Raw genomic sequence first — 17,353 nt, 5'->3', positions numbered from 1 at the left:
CAGCTGGATGTGCCTGCGTGCGTGCTTGTCTGCGTGTGCGTGTAGGTGCGTGCTAGGGGATCCTAGAATTCCAGCAGCAGTGGGTTTGCGGATTGGATTGGATGTGGATGTCGTCGACGTGGGAGTGGGAGAATGTGGATTAGGGGATATGGATATAGGTGGATGGAGGGCGGATAATAGGCCAGGCTGAGGTATACCGGTACGTGTGGAGGGCCGCGACAAAGGTGGTGAGAATTGTGGGCATGAGCAGCAAGTGACAGCAACAAGGAAGTCAACGACAACGTTTTTTGTCAATGTCGATGGGTGCCCAGACCGAGAATGAGCGCCAGAGCTAAACTCGACTCTGACGGATAAATGGTCCAAGGGAAAAAGCAAGCAGACAGCATAACGAGGCCCGGGCCAAGGCCGGCCGAGGCACCATCGACATGTGCGGAAGTGGGCGGATGATCGCGGCTACGGCCCATTTAGGAAAGAGGGCGGGTGTGTCGACTCAAGACCATCGCATCAAATCCAATGGGAACGCGACTGTGCGGCGCAGCAATTGATGAACTGGCGGAGGCCAATACGACGTGATGATGATGCTGAAAGGCTCACACAGGGTGGGTGAATATTTTGGCATCCTTCCATGATTGCTTTTCCGGTCCCCTGCTGTCATTCATTACAAGTGCGCACGCCGCAGCGCAGAACATAGCCGCACTCACACATGCAGCAACCACCCCTGGGCGGCATGGAGAGTCCTCCACCACAAGGCATGGGTATCAGCGGCAATGAGATTGAAGAAGCCAACACGAGTGATTCAGAATATCCCAATAATCATGAAGAATCTGGCAACAAGTGTCGGCCCAAGTGGGTTTGATACACTAATATGGCTGATACTCGAACTGGTTTATGCCTCATCCATGGCCCTGCCCCTTTGGTTCGCGATGCGAATTTGGCACCCGCTTACACGGATAGGCCATCGAAATGGAAAGTCAAAAAAGTTTTGACTGCGGGGTTTGTTAGTGGAGATGAATGGCCCGCGCCGGGGGGAAACCTGGCGTCGTCCATTGGTCCGATGATGGCTTCGCTCCTTCAAGGTTGTCGTGCTTGTACCTGCGACTTTTTGATCACGTCTTTCTTTGGGTTTGGCGCGCTCCCGACACCTCGGGTTGGGAGCCGAAATGGTCGGCGTCTCTCAGCTGGACTCAATGCGACAACGTGGAAGGCACTAGAAAGGAGTGTAGTATAGAGTACCTCCTCGATCGCATAGACTGCGCCAATTCAATCCAACCTCAACACGCACAGAAAAGCTCTGGCCTCCCGCTGAGCCGCCAGACTGAATCCATTGATCCATCGAGAGGGCGGCTTTCCCCCAACCACCTCCTTCGACTCGCCCCCGCCGCTCACTCACCTTGGCTTAGGCCACTGCGCCGTGGATCGTGGACAGGGAATAGAGAGAGGGAAGGATCCTTGGCCTTGTCTGCTTTGCTTGCTTGGGCCTGGATCTGGACCTGCAACACTTGGGCGCACCTGGGTTTAGAAAATGCCCGTCACGCAAGGATCCGGGGGTGATCAACTAACAGAAAGAAGAACAGCTGTATCCTTCGAATGGAAAATAAATTCACTTCAGCTGTCAAAGCTCGAGCGCGGTTCACAGTCTCCAGCCTCCTCCCCAGATTTCGTCCCATTTTCCCAATGGAACCGGAACCCAATAAATCGAAGCCCAAAGAAAAACCCCTAGTCTGGAGTGGTGATTCGTACCTCGTCGGTGACCGGGGTCCTTGGATGAAAAAGCTAGTGTCGTGCGACTGCAGCACCGTTGCGACAAGGTGCGGCGTCGGGCTGATGTTGGATAACTTGGGGACTGCCAGATTATCCCTGGTGCAGCTGGGCGCGTTTACAAGAGATATCAGATAACAGTTGTCTTTACTCTGGAACCGGACTCTTCTCTAGGGATACTTGCTGAGCAACTCATCATGTCATGCATGTCGTCGAGACACGCGCTGATCATGTAAATGTCAAGCCTCGCCGACAGAGCCGCCCCAGCATTAGAGCTCACCTCACCGCAGAGGCAAACGAAAGGAGAAGAAAGGCGCCGGCGTCCGCGGTCAATAGGCCGGTGTGGGTGCGGCTGGTGGGCGGCGTCCAAGGTAAGGTACCCGAAACCCGCACAGGAGGACAAAAAAAGACATCAACCGGGGCCTGGATGAGACACACGCACACATAATGTACGTACATACGTGACAGGGGGTGTAGTGTGTGCGAAGTGGGTGAGAAATGGTGTTAGTACGTACTTGAAGGGTTACGGATCCGTACTACAGTTTCTATTAATCACCTTGCTTCCTATTATGACGGGTTTACGTATGCGGGACATGCACTTTACGTACGGCGCACTTGGCAGTGAGAAGAAAGAGGGAGGAAATTGCAATGTGTATGCGTACCCGGTGAGGAACTCGTCGAGAAGCCGGCTGGCCGGAGACATGGGACGCGGGGGTGGTTAGATACCGAGCCCGGATGCCGGAGGTGGAGGCGGAGGCGGAAGGCCGCCGAAGAAGGGCTCATCGGTGTGTGTGTGCCTCTGCGCGCGCGCACGCGTGTACGTGTGTGTGAGCTGTATCAAAGCATTTACAAAGCTTTCAGGGTTCTCGATTGGATTCCTCTCTATCCAGGGTATTTCTTTGATATCGCCGTCCGCCGCTTCCCGTCGGTGACCGAGGTCTCTTGTTCACCAGACTGCCTATTAATGGATGTGCAAGTGTCAAAAGGCTTCTGTCTGGCGTCATCTTACACCCCCAGACTTTTCTCACACCGACCAATCAAGCCCCCATAGGTAACTTGTTTTTCTTGCAAGTATCCGCGGTCCCCGTCATGTGCGGCCCCAGGACCAGTACCCGTGCCTGATTATCAGTAAGAAGCCGTCAATTGATGAGACATGAGGCGGCCCGCCGTCTTGGCGCGTAGTCAGAATTGACATACCATACCACGTCGGCATTGTGTGTTTGAGGGTTGTATTTTCAGCTTTTGCCCATGCGTGGGGAATCTTCATGATCTGAACTAGGCAGGGCAATTAATTAACTAACAAGGTGACGACGGGGGAAGGCTTCATCTTCAGCTCGGCATACCGAGGTCACGTCAGGAACCCCTTGCCAATGGCCCATCTGCTTTCTTTTGGCCCCCTCCTTTCACCACGTTTCTCACCTCAGGAGGCCATTTTGTTTCTTTTTCTTCTCTGTCTATCCTTCGTTTGTCCGCGTGCGGCTGTGGTGGCCTGCATGACAGCGGCGGCAGCCAGAAGATTGCACATGGATCCCATGAGCCCGACTTTGGCACATGCTGGGCCACTCTCGTCTTGTTTCTTTTTCCTCTTCCACAAGATATGTGGAGGGCGTGCGCGCTCTCCCCTGTGGTTGGACAGAGCCCGGATCCATGCTGTTGGTTGAAGGAAACCTGGAGTCGAGGCTGCGATAGCCGAGGAGTTATGGGTCCCCCTCGTAGATTTCCCAGAGGAGAGGCTCTTACACCCTTGTCGATCTCGACGGTAGTTTTCCCACCCAGCTCGTGGTTGGTCCGTAGTTGCGCCTCGTCGACGTCTCTTGAGTTCCAGGCTGAGGAGGGGGAGGACTCCATCAGCCTGCGTCTTGAGCTGGCATGAGGGGCGTCGTGTCTCTTGTTCGTGTTTGTGTTTTTCAAGTCGGTCCCTGACTTGAACAGATCTGCCTTTTCCTGAATCTGTCTCGGCCACTTGTCTTACAAGCATCGACAGGACATGGGATCCCACACCTTTGCCGCGGCCACCCGCAGCACCACCTCTGCCAAGTTCTAGACTTGGATCTGAGATGTTGGTTGTTGCCTCGAGGGGTCGAATATCATGTACGTAGCATACCATATGCTGTCAGAGTCAGGCAGAGTCTATGCCATGGTGCTGCTCAAAAGTCTTGGGACTCTTCATCTCTGTTCAAGATGTGTTGCCATGACACGCACGTATTCGCATTCAACTGGCTCATGCCTCCATCCTGGTCGCATATTCTCCGCTGTGCTGTACATACGTCGTACGCACAAGTACACGCGCATTGCATCCCGTCTGCCTGTCTCTCCTCTGCCACAGGCAGCATACATACATACGACAAAGGAAAGACAAGCAGGCAAGACAAGGCCCGCTGGTCCTCGGCTCAGGCAGATCCCCTCCCCTCCCTCTCCATCTCCCCGGATTTCTTTTCATGCAGATCGTCCGTCTCAGGCAAGATACGGCGGCAGGCTCGCCAACCGAGGCCAGATGTGAGTGAGATCGATCGCTGCTGCTGGTCAAGTTGCTTTTGTCTCTACTCAACTTGACACGGAGAGACAAGCAACAACTGCCGACTCATCCATGGACAAGCCCTTCCCCGCCTGACATCTCACCCTCCATCGATCCCAGGCTTCCCTCACCAGCTGTCAATTGTCAAGTCCCCCCACACACTTCAGCGGCCCGGGCGGGTCTCTCTGTTGAAGATCACCAAGCTTGCTTTTTTCTATATTCGCTGCATTATCCATTACTGTACCCTAGATGAAGGCCCCTCTGGCAATGTCACTGCCCCTAACGCGCCCTCTCTAAAACGCCCGTACTCGAGTCTCGCGCTCTTTACAGTCTCCCGCGTTGATAGTTACACCAATAGTCCAGTTCAGTCCACCCCGCCATGTATATATGCAAGAAATTCAGTAGACGCCAGCAGCATCCAGCCCCACGAAGCTAGACCTGACTGCCTCTCACCTCCGTGTGAAACCCACCCGTCTGCCGCAGCCGCCGCCTTCAGGTCTCGATGGCCCTGAGACCGCAGGGGACGAAACTCTGGTCGCCGGGGGATGCTGCGGTGCCTGATCCGGTGGCGCGGCGCCGTGGAGGAGCCCTCGCAACTACCTACTCGTGCGCTAGACTTGCATGCGCGGCACACGAGACAGGCAAGACGCGACGGTGAGGTGTTGCGTGACGGCTGCCGCGTCCTGCTCTTGCAGACGCCGAGCTCGTCATGACGGTGTCGTTGTTTCTTCATGCTCTGATATAACCCAGATAAGGTGCTGTGCCTCATACCCGCCTACGACGTAGCGAAGCGGCTGTTGGCTCTGATACGCTTGCCGTGCCGGAAAAAGATATACGGGAAAGGCATCATGGCGACCGTCAGAAAGGCCAGCAGCGAAGAAGCCCAATGGTAGTTGAGCTTCTCATACATTTGGTTTCCAAAGAGGGGGAAAGCGGCTGAAAAATCGGTAGTTAGCACAGATCGTGATCTCATGTCATCCCCTTTCAATCCTTCTCTCAGTTCCTCCCAACAAATCCTAACGTCTCCGAGTTCCCCGGTGCCCGCAGGAGCAGCGGGACCCGCACTCCGGAACCGGGGGACGACGACGAGAGACGAAGGACGGGCACCGGCGGCGGTGAAGAAGATGGGATGGAAGAAGCGAATGGGCGGAGAGTGCGGAACAAGAGGTCAACCAACTCACCAGCAAAGGCGCAGCGCACGAATGCATTGGCGGCCAGGGCGCTCGCGGCGTACTGCGGATACGCATCCACCTAGGTATCTGGCGTCAGCACTGTCTTCTCTCTGGCACGAGCTCCCCAGCTCAGGCCAAGCTTCCCAGCCCTCTGGGTTACCCAGCATACGGTGAGCCTGTGCTTGTGTGACGGCAACTCACCAGGAAGGTAAAGATTCCGCTGAAGACGAGGAGTGTCCTATAGGTAGCAAATATCAACCGGTTAGCCGCAGGTCTTTGCTTAGGGGATACGAGATCAGGGAGGACGCAATGGCCATGACCAAGCCGTGACTAAGACTAGAGCACGATCCCGTGGATTTGGTTCCTGTCTCAGCAATGAGACATGGGCCATGTACTCCCCGAGGTTGTGCGAGGCCTGCCAGCCTCAGTTGACTCACCCAGCTCCAAAGATGGCTGCTCCGATGATGGGTACTATCCAGTGAACCCAGGGATAGCAAGACCAGCCGAACATGAAGATGCCAGCCGGTACGAGGACAGAGCCTAGGATTGCCGGGGGCAGCCTGAACTCGGGCTCACTCTTGCCCTCGACGCCCGATTCCTCGCTCAGTTGGCGGATGAGGTTGACCCGAATACGATGCCACACGGGATCGAGGCCGGCGGCGAGCACCATTCCCACGAGGATACCCAAGAATGTGAGACCGACCTGCCACAGGTTGAAGCCGTAGACGTTGATGAAGACGAGGGGGAAGGCTCCGAAGAAGAGGTACAGGATGCCTAGAAGGATGGCTGAGAAGATGCACAGGTTGAGACACATGGGCTCAAAAATGAGGAGCTGAAAGGGGCGAAGGAGGGATCGTCCGATGGCGCCGACAACAGACTTTTGCGTCTTTTCGTTGGGTGCCTTCCATCTCTCGTCTCCAGTTTCCTTTCGAGTCTGTCTAGCTTTGTCTCTGACCAAGATTGGGTCTGTTGATGCTATGTTAGCCCCTGACACTATTCAACTCAGAGCGGACAACTCACGATAGGTCTCGGGAACAAGAAACACGATTCCCAGCAACAAGCCAAACGCCCAGATCAGCATCACATAGTAGGTCCACCGCCAGTCGACGTTGTAGTTGATGAATCCACCGATAAGGGGTCCGATAGAAGGGCCGACAAACGGCGCGATCGAGAACATGAGCATAGGCGCTTGCAACTCGTTGGGAGCGAAGAGATCACCCACGGTGCCGCCAGACACGGCGAGGAACGCACTACCAGCGAAGCCGTCGAAGAAGCGACCAACGAGCACAGTTTCGATGTTCTTGGCTACGGCCTGGGGAATAATCCAGATGACATACATGGTCCAGGAGACGAGATAGATAGGCCGTCGGCCGTAGAACTCGCTCAGGGGGCTCATGAACAAGGGGCCGAGTGCAATACCGAGAACGAATAGCGAGAGGCCCAGCGTCGAAACGATGCGCGAGTTGCCAAACTCGGCTTGCATCTGCGCATATGTCGATGTGTAGATGGAACTAGCTGCGGTTCTGCCACTTGTGAGTACGTTTCTTGGATGTTCGACAAAGTCACTTACACGCAAAAGCTGGCAAACGATACGATAAATACAATTATCCACTTCCTCGCCTTCCCGAAACTGCGCGGGCATAGAGGATCTTGGTCGCCATTCTCAAATCCCACCTCGAATGGGTCCTTCTCTGTCTCGTCCGTCTGCGAGTCCTCATCGGGATCACAGCTGTACCCGTTCTGAGATCGGGTGTGCTGGAGCGCATCTTCTGCTCGCGACTGCGTCTTGGAGATGCGGCTCGTCGATTGTATGGGGGCAAAGGCGGGCGCGTTCTCCTGGGCGTTGATTGTGCCTGAGTTGGTTGAAGCCTTTTCGACGTCGCGATCCATGGTTGAGAATCAGGGCGATGATACGCGAGTAAGCCTTGTCAATTGAGTCCCAAACAACGGCAAAGATCCCGAGGCTTCCATCTCGACTTGAGAGTGGCAGCTCCCCAGTTCAAATACCATCTCCTAATCAGCCTAGTCCAGCTTCTTGTTCAGACCTCGCTCTCGTCACTCGGTGTCAAGGGACGCCAGTGCATTACTCATCGCTAAACAAGCTTCTTCACCCCACCATGAACGTGGAAGGCAGCCTCCAACTGCCCAATGGACGGGCGTCGAACGGGGATCGGCCGTCTAGATCGGATATTAGCTCCCGGGGGGCGGCCGCCTGGAGTTTGCTAGGTAACGGCCCGGCCGATGCAGATGCCGTACAGACCCACGTTGGTCGAGGAAAAATCAAGAGACCAGGAGAAAGGCATGAGCTTATCCTCCCCTAAAGGTAGCTAACATTATGTGGATAGAATGTATATAGGAGATGTCTTCTTTTAGGATATCTTTCGAATGATTTCAGTAGATTATATCTAAATTTATGTTCATATTTTAGAGGAATAGACCTACCTTCATCGCAGTTCTGGTGCCTCGTTTCTTCTTTGGCCGGAAGTGGATTTCGGTCAGCGAGGCAAGACTGAATAAAGGGTATTCGATGCCGTGAACTTGCATCGGAAATAGCGGCAGGGCAAAAAGCCCAGGATGATGAGCGTTGTGGTTTGAGCAGCTCGGCACTTCGGCGAGGCAGCTTATCCATTGCCTGACTCGAGCCTGCAAATCTCCAGTTTCTTGCATGCGCGTCCTGCTGTTGGTTCAGCTCCAGGAGCTCGTCAAGCTTCACAGAGCTCTCAAACAAAAGAAAATGACATGCTGATATGATGTCATTCGGCTTTTGGCTGCCGTTGGGGCGTGGTAAGGGTTCGGTAGCGCGGCATCAGTCACGGCTGTGTCAGCAGAGGCGCCTGCACTGAAGTGATGATAATCTGTAGGGTAAGCAAGTCCCCCGACACAAGCGTCGACGATAACCCTGCATGCAATTAAAGAGTCATGATGATATGATCCATGATGATATCTTTATCTGAATGGGAATTCAAGAACTACCCAACTTACCTACAGCAACCACCAAGCTCTTCCCTCTTTTCTTTGCACATTCACATTCCTGTTGTTACCCCCAAGATGCACTTTCAAGCCGAACAATGCAATAACACTCTGCAGAATGAGCTGATAGGCTGCGCAAAGGACTGATCCTTGATTGAGCCTGTTTCTCACGCCCGCAGCATTAGCGATGCTGCAACCAAGGTACGGCTCTTCCAATGCCAATCCAATGTCTTTATTAAACTTTCCTAACTTCTCCTTTAGGCCTTTAAGCTTATGAAATGATCCTCTTTAGGCTAAGATCGTTGCGACCGGGCGGGACTGCGTATTGCTTGCCAGGAGCAAGGTATCCCATGAAACAAACAACTCAATGTTTCTGGGCAGAGAAAACAAGGCACTCAATCGTGCAATTGTCAAGACTCGCGTTGACTTTGAACTAGCAGATACACTTCTCGAGCAGATTAGATTCCTCGACAGCATTGGTCAATTATTTCATCATTTCGACCAAACCCCTCTGTGCAACCCAAGATCCAGCAAGTCGCTCGATTCGGACCTCACCACCCCCAACCTCGACCAAGACAACCACGTCGTATTCCACTCGACAAGGACAGTTTCTCTGACACAAACTTATTATCCTGGACGTAAATCTGCCTCCTCGTTAATCTCTCTTTGCGCGGTTACCTCGGGTCGCTCCTTTAGGCTATGCCGAGCCTCAGCAAAACCCTCAATCCACCAATGGATTCGCATACATGAGCACGCCCAAACGTCATCTCAGAACCTTCAAGATGCGGGGAGAAGGCGGGGTTTGAGGGTGAGAGATGTCCTTAAAAAGGGGTCTCTTCTCTCGAGTTGATGGGATTGAATCATCAGCCCAATTCACTCTGCCTACACAACTACCCAGCTTTCTCAATTGATTACCTAGTCACCCCCTTTCATATCATCATGTCTTCCCAGCTTTACTTCCCCCGTATCTACTCCCTCACCTCTGTCGACCATACTCGGTCCGTCTACGACGAGTGGGCAAAGACGTACAACGAAGAACTCAACCAGAAGAACCAAGACTACATCGCCCCAGCAACAGCAGCCGCCCTTGTCCCCCAAGTCCTGGGGACCGCCACCATCGACAAGGACATTGAGATCCTGGACGCCGGCTGCGGCACCGGCCTCGTCGGATCCTTCCTCGCCCGTCTCGGCGCGAAGAAGGTCGATGGGGTCGACCTCAGCCCCGGGATGCTCGAGGAGGCCCGGCTCACCGAGGCCTACCGCAACCTGGACGTGACAGACCTCTCGCGGCCTCTCTCAGCCCGAGATGATTCCTATGACGTCGTGACCTGTATTGGCACCTTGACGCAGTCCCATGTCGGACCCGAGGCCATCAGTGAATTCGTGCGTGTCGTGAGACCAGGCGGCCACATCGTCGCCACCGTCATCTCCGAGATCTGGGAGAGCGGCGGATATGAGGGCCACGTGAAGAACCTCGCCGACCAGGCCAAGATCAAGGTCTTGTCCACCGAGGTCCGAGACTACCGGAGAGGAGCAGGAGCCAAGGCCCGGTACCTGGTGTTGCAAGTTGTCTGATGATGGTGATGATATGAAATGAGTGATGATGATATCGCGTGTGTGCGTGTGTGTGTGTGTGTGGCCCCTTTCAACACAGGAGCAGCAGGAAAAGTCCGGTTCGAGAGCAACGTCGACACCCTGGTCCAACAACGGAGAACTCGATCCTCCGCCCATCGGCAATGTTGGTGATGATGACGATAGTGAATCTGAGAAAGTGCATTGAGGTATTCGGTTTCAACAACAACGACGACAACGAGACGACAACTGCGATATCACTCGTGACCTCGACAAGGTATAACGTGAACGGAATCTCTTACACATTCCTTCAACAGATGCAAAGCAAAGCAAAGCAAAACATAATATACAAAGGGGCTTCCGAGCCTCGAAACATGTCTATGCCTCCTGAATCGTGACGTATCCTCCATCCAACACCGACTTGTAACCCCCATCTAGATTATACACATCGACTCCCTTCTGCGCCAGAATCCGATACGCGACGTACGAACGGTATCCGCTCTTGCAGTGGACAATCGTTGGGACTCCTCGCTCGACCTCGTCTGCCCGCTCGCGCAGGTTCACCAGAGGTATGTTCTTGGCCCCCTTGAGATGACCTTGGCTGTACTCCTCAGCACCTCGCACGTCGATGATTTGAAAGTCTTCGAGATTGCGGCTTCCCCTGGCAAATTCTCCGGCATGGACGAGCTTCACGTCACCGCGCACGATGTTGCTCGCCGCAAAGCCAGCCATGTTGACAGCGTCCTTGGCAGCTCCGTAAGGGGGTGCGTACGCCAGCTCCAGGTGTTCGAGATCCTCGACCGTCATCCCTGCTCGCATTGCTGTAGCAAACACATCGACACGCTTGTCCACGCCCTCCTTGCCGACGACCTGAGCGCCGAGAATCTTTCCGCTTGGCACCTCAAAGGCCAACTTGACCGTCAACGGCGACGCTCCGGGGTACCATCCTGCATGCTGAGGAGGGTGCACCGTCACATACTCGTGCTTGATGCCCAGTCGGTCGAGGTTTCGTGTAGAAAGGCCGACTATGCCGACCGTCTTTCCAAAGACCTGGCAGACGGAGACGCCGAGGTTGCCGCGATACTTGATCCCCTTGCCCGAGATGTGATCAGCGACCAGACGACCCTGACGATTCGCTGGTCCTGCTAGGGCCGTCTGCGCTGGCTGACCGGTGACGAGGTTGAGAGTCTCGACCATGTCGCCGACGGCATAAATGTCTGGGTCCGAGGTCTGCATGAACTCATTGACGGAGACCCCTGTTCTCCCCAATTCCAGACCCGCCTCCTTGGGAATGGCAGTCCTTGAGCGGATTCCAACAGCCATGATGACCAGGTCTGCAGGGACAGGTTCCTGTCCTTCAGCAAAGACCAAACCAGGCTCAGATTCTGAAGCGCTGGTGATCTTTGTAACCCGAGCATTGAGCTTGAGGTCGACACCGTTCTTGCGGAGCTCCTCGTCGACCACTTCTCCAATCTCAGGGTCCACCACGGGAAAGACGTGTTGGTCGAATTCGAATATCGTCACCTCGATGCCCAGTCGACGGAGATTCTCTGCTGCTTCGAGTCCGATGAAGCCACCGCCGACGACTACAGCTCGACGGCAGCCTTTCTTGGAGATCATGGCTTGGATCTCTTGAAGGTTGGGGATGGTCTGGAGGGTGAAGACGTGCTCAGAATCGGCCCCCTCGATCGGAGGAACAAAAGATTCAGCTCCCAAGGCCAGTACCAACTTGTCGTACGGAACAGAAGACTCTTCCCCAGATGATAGATCACGGATAGTTGCCGTCTTCTCATCTCGTTGAATCGACTTCAGCTCAGTGTTGGTTCTGGCGTCAATGTTGAACCAAGTTTTGAGTTTGTCGACAGTCTGAACGTGGAGTTTTCCCTCGCTCCCAACCACGCCGCCGAGGGCATACGGAATACCACAGTTGGCGTAGCTGACGTATGGTCCTTTGTCGACGACGGTGATTTTTGCGTCCTCGTCCAGGCGGCGCAGACGAGTTGCGCAGGACATTCCGCCGGCCACGCCGCCGACGATGAGAACTTGTTTGCTAGGCGACATTGAAGATGCTTGTCGCGAAAATATCTGACTGAATTGTATGTGTGCTGATGACTCTGGATATAATCTCGTTCCAGCCGTTGCACCCAACAGCGACTTATATATCACCGACCGCGGGTTCGCGATAAGCGACGAATGCGTCGTCTTCCATATTCGAATGCTCATGATGAATTTGCTTACAAGGCCATGATTCGATTTTTCGGGATGCAAAGTTGGAAAGCATCACGACAAAGCCGGCGAGATTATGAATGTGCCCTGGTCATGGTCGCCGAACCAATTCGGGGACCAAAGGGGTGAAGACATCGCCGACTGAGAAATCGGAGTTTATCAGGCCACCTACGCCACCATTTCCAGCCACGAGCCAAGAGCTCCATTCTTTTGAATGTATTCTGCAATGTACGAATTAAAGAGATTGCCAAGAAGCTATGCCGTGGTCGCTCTATGGCGATACTCGTGTTACTTGGACGAAACTCTGAGGATAATCTCACGATGATAATTAGAAAGAATAAGAAGAACGCTAGTAAAAGCGAGACTAAATTTATGAATATCATCGCAGGAGTCCAGATCTCCCCTCCGACAACCCTCTCAACACCCTTCGCAGAAGCCCAGCTCTCCTTTCTGAAGACTCTAGATGAAAGAAACTTGTCTAATACGCATCATAAAAAGAGAAGAATACGATACTTTCTTAGTCTTTTCTTTTACTAATTCTCCTTCTTCTTTATCCTAATGATCATCGTGAGAAGTTGAGTCATAGCCAACGTCGCAGAAGTAACTCGCTCTCGAATGGCCCCCATCTGGCTCATCTCCCACCACAGTTGACAGACAGATCGGCATCAACACTCACCTTGTAACCAGATATCGTCCCGGCAAATCGAATACTCCCAAGGCCCTCTGTCGGCACCAAGTTCTCATCGTGCCCATGTTTCCGCGGTCTCATCGATATCAGTCCGGAGGCTCCTGGCAACAAGGAGCCAGACCTGGACCTAGATGAGGGCACGATGTACGATTGGAACTCCTCTAGCCAGTGCTACCTGACACGGCAACTTAGTCGTTTACCGACTTCTCCCGGACTCCAGAGGCAAAACAACCAAAAGGGAACCGCCTTCTCGCAGTATCAACGCTACCAGGGCAGCTGGTGAAAATGAGACTAGCTACCGGGCACTCAGTCACTCGATTGCTCACCACGACCGCCTTCAGATCCCTAAAGAGTTATTCTCACTTGGCTCGCGCGATATACAACATTCGAGCCCGATCTTCCTTTCTAAGGTCGGTCGTGCTAACCGATTCGATGTTGAACGCCGGGCAAAAGCATCCACGGGTTGCAGGGCATTCTAGCGAAATGTAGCCTCATTTCATATCCTCATCGGAGCCCAGTGAGAAAGACGCTAAACGTGCTCGGGCCTGGGTCTGAAACAGAGTGTGCGCCATTGCATTCCTGTTTGCGAAGTCTATGGTCACCATGTGGGATACGTTGAAGATGAGGTGGACGATCTAAGAGGTGTCATAAAAAGAGAAGCCTATAGGGCTATTATGCTCATAAATTTAGTCTTCCTTTTGCTGAATCTACTCTTAGTCTTCCTCATCAGCATCGTAAGATCGTCCCGAGAGTTTGATAGTGCGAGTGTCGTCGCGGCGCAGGCGTAACTCGGTCTCATCACCAGTTCTCTCAGCCCCCAGTACATGATCATTCGGCATCTTCCTCTCTCTCCAAGAATTGTTTAATATGCTCGAAAAGCTCTTGCTGATGGTCAATAAAGTCAAAAGACTTTAAATGCGCAACGGGTGCGCTTAACATGGCCCCTAGCATAGAAGCGTCAAGGGCCGCGTTTTAAACGGCATCAATTACTCTGAAGGTGTTACTCACCCTTTCCACGGGTGCGTCACACTTTTCAAACACTGGCTCCTTGTCGTAGGGACACGACTCGAAATCCCCAGACGGGAGAAAGCCTGTCCCCATGAGCAAGACCCGAATAAGGCCATCGATGGTGCCAGTGAAGTTGTTGCCATCTGATAGAGCCAGGGCGGACTCTAAAGGGGAGAATACCCTCTCTTGTAGGGCGTCAATGTAGCCCTGAGTCGCGAGAGACCTCGGAGTTGGCTCCGAGACGAGGTAGTCTTCGAGGTTACTCCAGACATCGGCACGGTTGGGTAGGCCTTGGATCCGCTTCAGGACATAATCCATGAAAGCTTTATCCAGGCATCTCAGTGTCGGTCTATATATCGTTCTCGAGCCTTATCTCTTTTTCGAACTCGCGTTTGATCTTTTTTGCACTGGGATGCTCGATGGCGATCTCTTGCCGGAAGCCCTTTAAGGTACCATCCTCTGCCAATCGGGCAGTATTCTCGCCCTTCCCGTCCCGAGTCACTTCGCCTGTTTGTACTTGAGATTCGATACGGTCATGAGGAATTTAGAGATGCAAAAGGGCCTTGAGATCGAACCCCATCCGTACTCGAAGGGGCATTTCATCGGCTGGGATCGTAGCAAGAGGAGCAGGGCGGTGTGTTTCTTTGAGCTTTGTCTGAGTGTCCCGAACAGAGTATACAAGCATCTAACCAGAGCATGGCATGTTCTAGTATAGTCAGGAGAAGATGTGAAAAGGTGATGAGGAGTGTGAGGTTGTAGAGAAGAGAAAGAGGAGGGAGGGGGGGTATTTATAGATGTGAAGTGGCAGTGAATCACTGCCTAAAACATTACCGCGTTGATTTCAAAATGGAGACTTGAAAACTTCTAGATCTGTTTGGGTGCAAACGCATTCTCCCATGACTGATGTTCAACTGTCTCAATAACCACAGCTTTGCCATGATGCCCAATGTCAAGCAAAACAACAGACAAACAGCAATCCATCTCTACTCCGCATCATCAAACTATCAAGACAATCAAGCTTCAGGGCGTCAGATCTGAACACAGTAACTTGGCAGTTTGAATCACACATTATGTGTTTCTTATTTGAAGCATAACAACAGGGCATGTTCCTCCACCGATCAAGGGCATATACAGGCAGACACCAAGACCGCACAGAGGGCATGACCGAGAATCAAAACACAGCAACTGTGGCTTTGGTATCTCGTTTTTCAACATGGTCGCTAAGATTCCAAGGACAAATAATGCAGGGGACGGGGTCAGTTCACCACTTACACCACTTGAGGTGGTCAAAGCGAGCATTCACAATGACTTGCACAGAATGCATAACCAAAGTTATGTAAGTGGAATATGGGGCTTGTGGTACGTACCTTATCTGCTATCGCATCGGCGCCGGCCGAATAAACATCCGAGCACTGACCAATCATGACGGACCGCGCCCGGAAATGTGGTCATGGGCTACGGGAAGGCGGGCAGCCTCGCTTCTCGCTCCAGCTTCTCCTCGCCGTCACAGCACGTTTCTAACAAAATTGCATTTGTTCAACTTTTCGACGCGAACACAACTTTTCTTTCGGTATTGAAGATCCCCTCGACCTCGGGGGCCGTCAGTACCATTCTACGCCCTCCCACTTCGTCGTAACTCGTCAAAACTCGCCTCGACCCTCGTCGTTCCCTCCGCCCACAACAAGTTTCCCCCTCGGTCCCATCGTCAATCCTGCCTTCGCCCGCCATGGCGTCGCAGCAGGTCCTCTTCGCCGAGACCATAGCTGGCATGAAAAAGGCCTTTAAGCGGAGAGCATATGGTGCGCAAACCCCCATGCGCCTGTCGCGTCTACGAGTCTCGCAACTGACCACGCCCGCCTGACAGAGTCCGACTCCGATTCCGAGATCGAGAGCTACAGCAATCGCGGCCACAAGCTTCAGAAGCGAGCGCGATTCGCCCATCAAGGGCAATTGGTCCCTACCAACGGCCCGAGCTCATATCGAGAGGTCCGTTGCCGTCGCGATTCGTTCCCGATTAAGTCTGACTGACCCGAACAGTACGTCGAGTATGCTGGCGTTCGACGACCGATCATTCATCGCAACCCGCCCTTGATCGATGAAGAAGGATATGAAGTAGAAAGCGACGAGGAGGATGAGGACCGCATTCAAGAAGCCGAGGCTGCTGCGGCAGAGCTGAACCCCTACGCCAATATCCAAATAGAGAGTATGTCAGCAGCCGGACCAGTCAACAACAAAGCTAACAGGACCAGACATTCTCGCTCCGCTCACTGCATCGACCGATTTGCCGACACATCCAACCCTCTCGAAGCCCTTCACATCCAAGACCCTGACCAAGCTTGTCGACCAAAGTTGCGACATCATGCGCAAGGAAAATCGTTCCCTGTGGCAAGTGAGACACCTCCTAACCGCGTTGTGCGGCGACTATACCTGGGTGCCATGCTCCATGATGGTACGACCTTCGGATATCGAGCTCTACACGGACGACCATGTTGCGCGTCACCTATTAAGCCTCTCCAAAGCACAACCACAACTTACCAACGGTGGCACCCAAGAAAATGGCATCCCGCCCGCAGATCCTGTACCGGACATGACTGGCGACGGACAGGTTTCCGACAAGGACGCAGCAGAAGACGCAGACATCACCATGACAGATGCCGAAACCGTTGGCGCTGATGACTCGCACCTAGACAATGCCAAAGACGACAAGGGCGAGACAACAGAAACCACTGAAAAAGATGGAGCAGTGCAAAGTTCCGAGGCGCAGAACGAGGGTCAGGAGCCAGTCGACAAGGCCAATGCATCGGGGCCTTCAAAGGGCGGACCAGAAAACGGCGTGGACCAGCATGTTAATAAAGGCAAAGAAGTCGGCGCAGGTCCAGCGCAGGCGGCTGCAGCAGACGACACTCATCGCCAAAATGAACTGGCCGAGGCTATCGCACAAGATGTCTCGATGACCTCGGGAGGACAGGACCCAACGTTTGTGCATCCCATGTTCATCGCTCCATCAGGGGCAAAACCAGATCGCGACGTGGGGTTGCCTGAACAAGAAGCCGAAGATATCCGAAGACTGCTTGCTCTATATGTGCAAAAGCAGGAGGAGGTTTGTCGGGGGGCAAGAAGACTGTTCTTAGGTCTCCTCAAGGCCGACCAACTGCGCAAGAGTGTCCTTCACTGGTCCAAGGCGGAGGCTCATTCAGGGGCCAACCGGGACATGTCGGACGGTGAGGACTGGTATGACAAGGAAGAATGGGGCCTGACAGAAGATCTCAAGAAGGGTCAGGATGAAGAGGAAGAAGATACCCAGACAACGGGCAAGAAGACGAGGAACAGGAAGTAAAAGCTACCGGTCTCGTTCTTCGATGGTGCCTGTGGTACATATGACGGAGCACAGCTGTCGGTTCAGATGGGATGGATGATAATGACGGGTTCCATTGTTGAGACTTT

The 17,353-nt window shown here is 53.5% G+C and overlaps 4 protein-coding genes across 4 annotated transcripts; 2 read left to right on the top strand and 2 right to left on the bottom strand.

Moving 5' to 3' along the window:
- Positions 1-5,048: 5,048 nt before the first annotated feature.
- NCS57_00396000 (MFS domain-containing protein) lies at positions 5,049-7,335 on the bottom strand (the record flags this gene model as incomplete). Its single annotated transcript, XM_053053937.1, has 6 exons — positions 5,049-5,209; positions 5,455-5,524; positions 5,647-5,683; positions 5,883-6,411; positions 6,466-6,968; positions 7,016-7,335. The coding sequence occupies 6 exons, from the start codon at positions 7,333-7,335 to the stop codon at positions 5,049-5,051; spliced, it is 1,620 nt and encodes a 539-aa protein (XP_052916097.1).
- A 1,929-nt stretch (positions 7,336-9,264) lies between these two features.
- On the top strand, positions 9,265-9,990 carry NCS57_00395900 (Methyltransf-25 domain-containing protein; the record flags this gene model as incomplete). The annotated part of the gene is made up of 1 exon (XM_053053936.1): positions 9,265-9,990. The coding sequence occupies one exon, from the start codon at positions 9,265-9,267 to the stop codon at positions 9,988-9,990; it is 726 nt and encodes a 241-aa protein (XP_052916096.1).
- A 375-nt stretch (positions 9,991-10,365) lies between these two features.
- Positions 10,366-12,048, bottom strand: NCS57_00395800 (Rhodanese domain-containing protein; the record flags this gene model as incomplete). Its single annotated transcript, XM_053053935.1, has 1 exon — positions 10,366-12,048. The coding sequence occupies one exon, from the start codon at positions 12,046-12,048 to the stop codon at positions 10,366-10,368; it is 1,683 nt and encodes a 560-aa protein (XP_052916095.1).
- Positions 12,049-15,635: 3,587 nt separating this feature from the next.
- Positions 15,636-17,246, top strand: NCS57_00395700 (RXT2-N domain-containing protein; the record flags this gene model as incomplete). The annotated part of the gene is made up of 4 exons (XM_053053934.1): positions 15,636-15,708; positions 15,774-15,895; positions 15,947-16,112; positions 16,159-17,246. The coding sequence occupies 4 exons, from the start codon at positions 15,636-15,638 to the stop codon at positions 17,244-17,246; spliced, it is 1,449 nt and encodes a 482-aa protein (XP_052916094.1).
- Positions 17,247-17,353: the final 107 nt, after the last annotated feature.

The sequence above is a fragment of the Fusarium keratoplasticum genome, chromosome 3 (assembly GCF_025433545.1).
Source record: "Fusarium keratoplasticum isolate Fu6.1 chromosome 3, whole genome shotgun sequence".
Lineage (NCBI taxonomy): Eukaryota > Fungi > Ascomycota > Sordariomycetes > Hypocreales > Nectriaceae > Fusarium > Fusarium keratoplasticum.
This window is presented reverse-complemented; position numbering and strand designations above follow the sequence as displayed.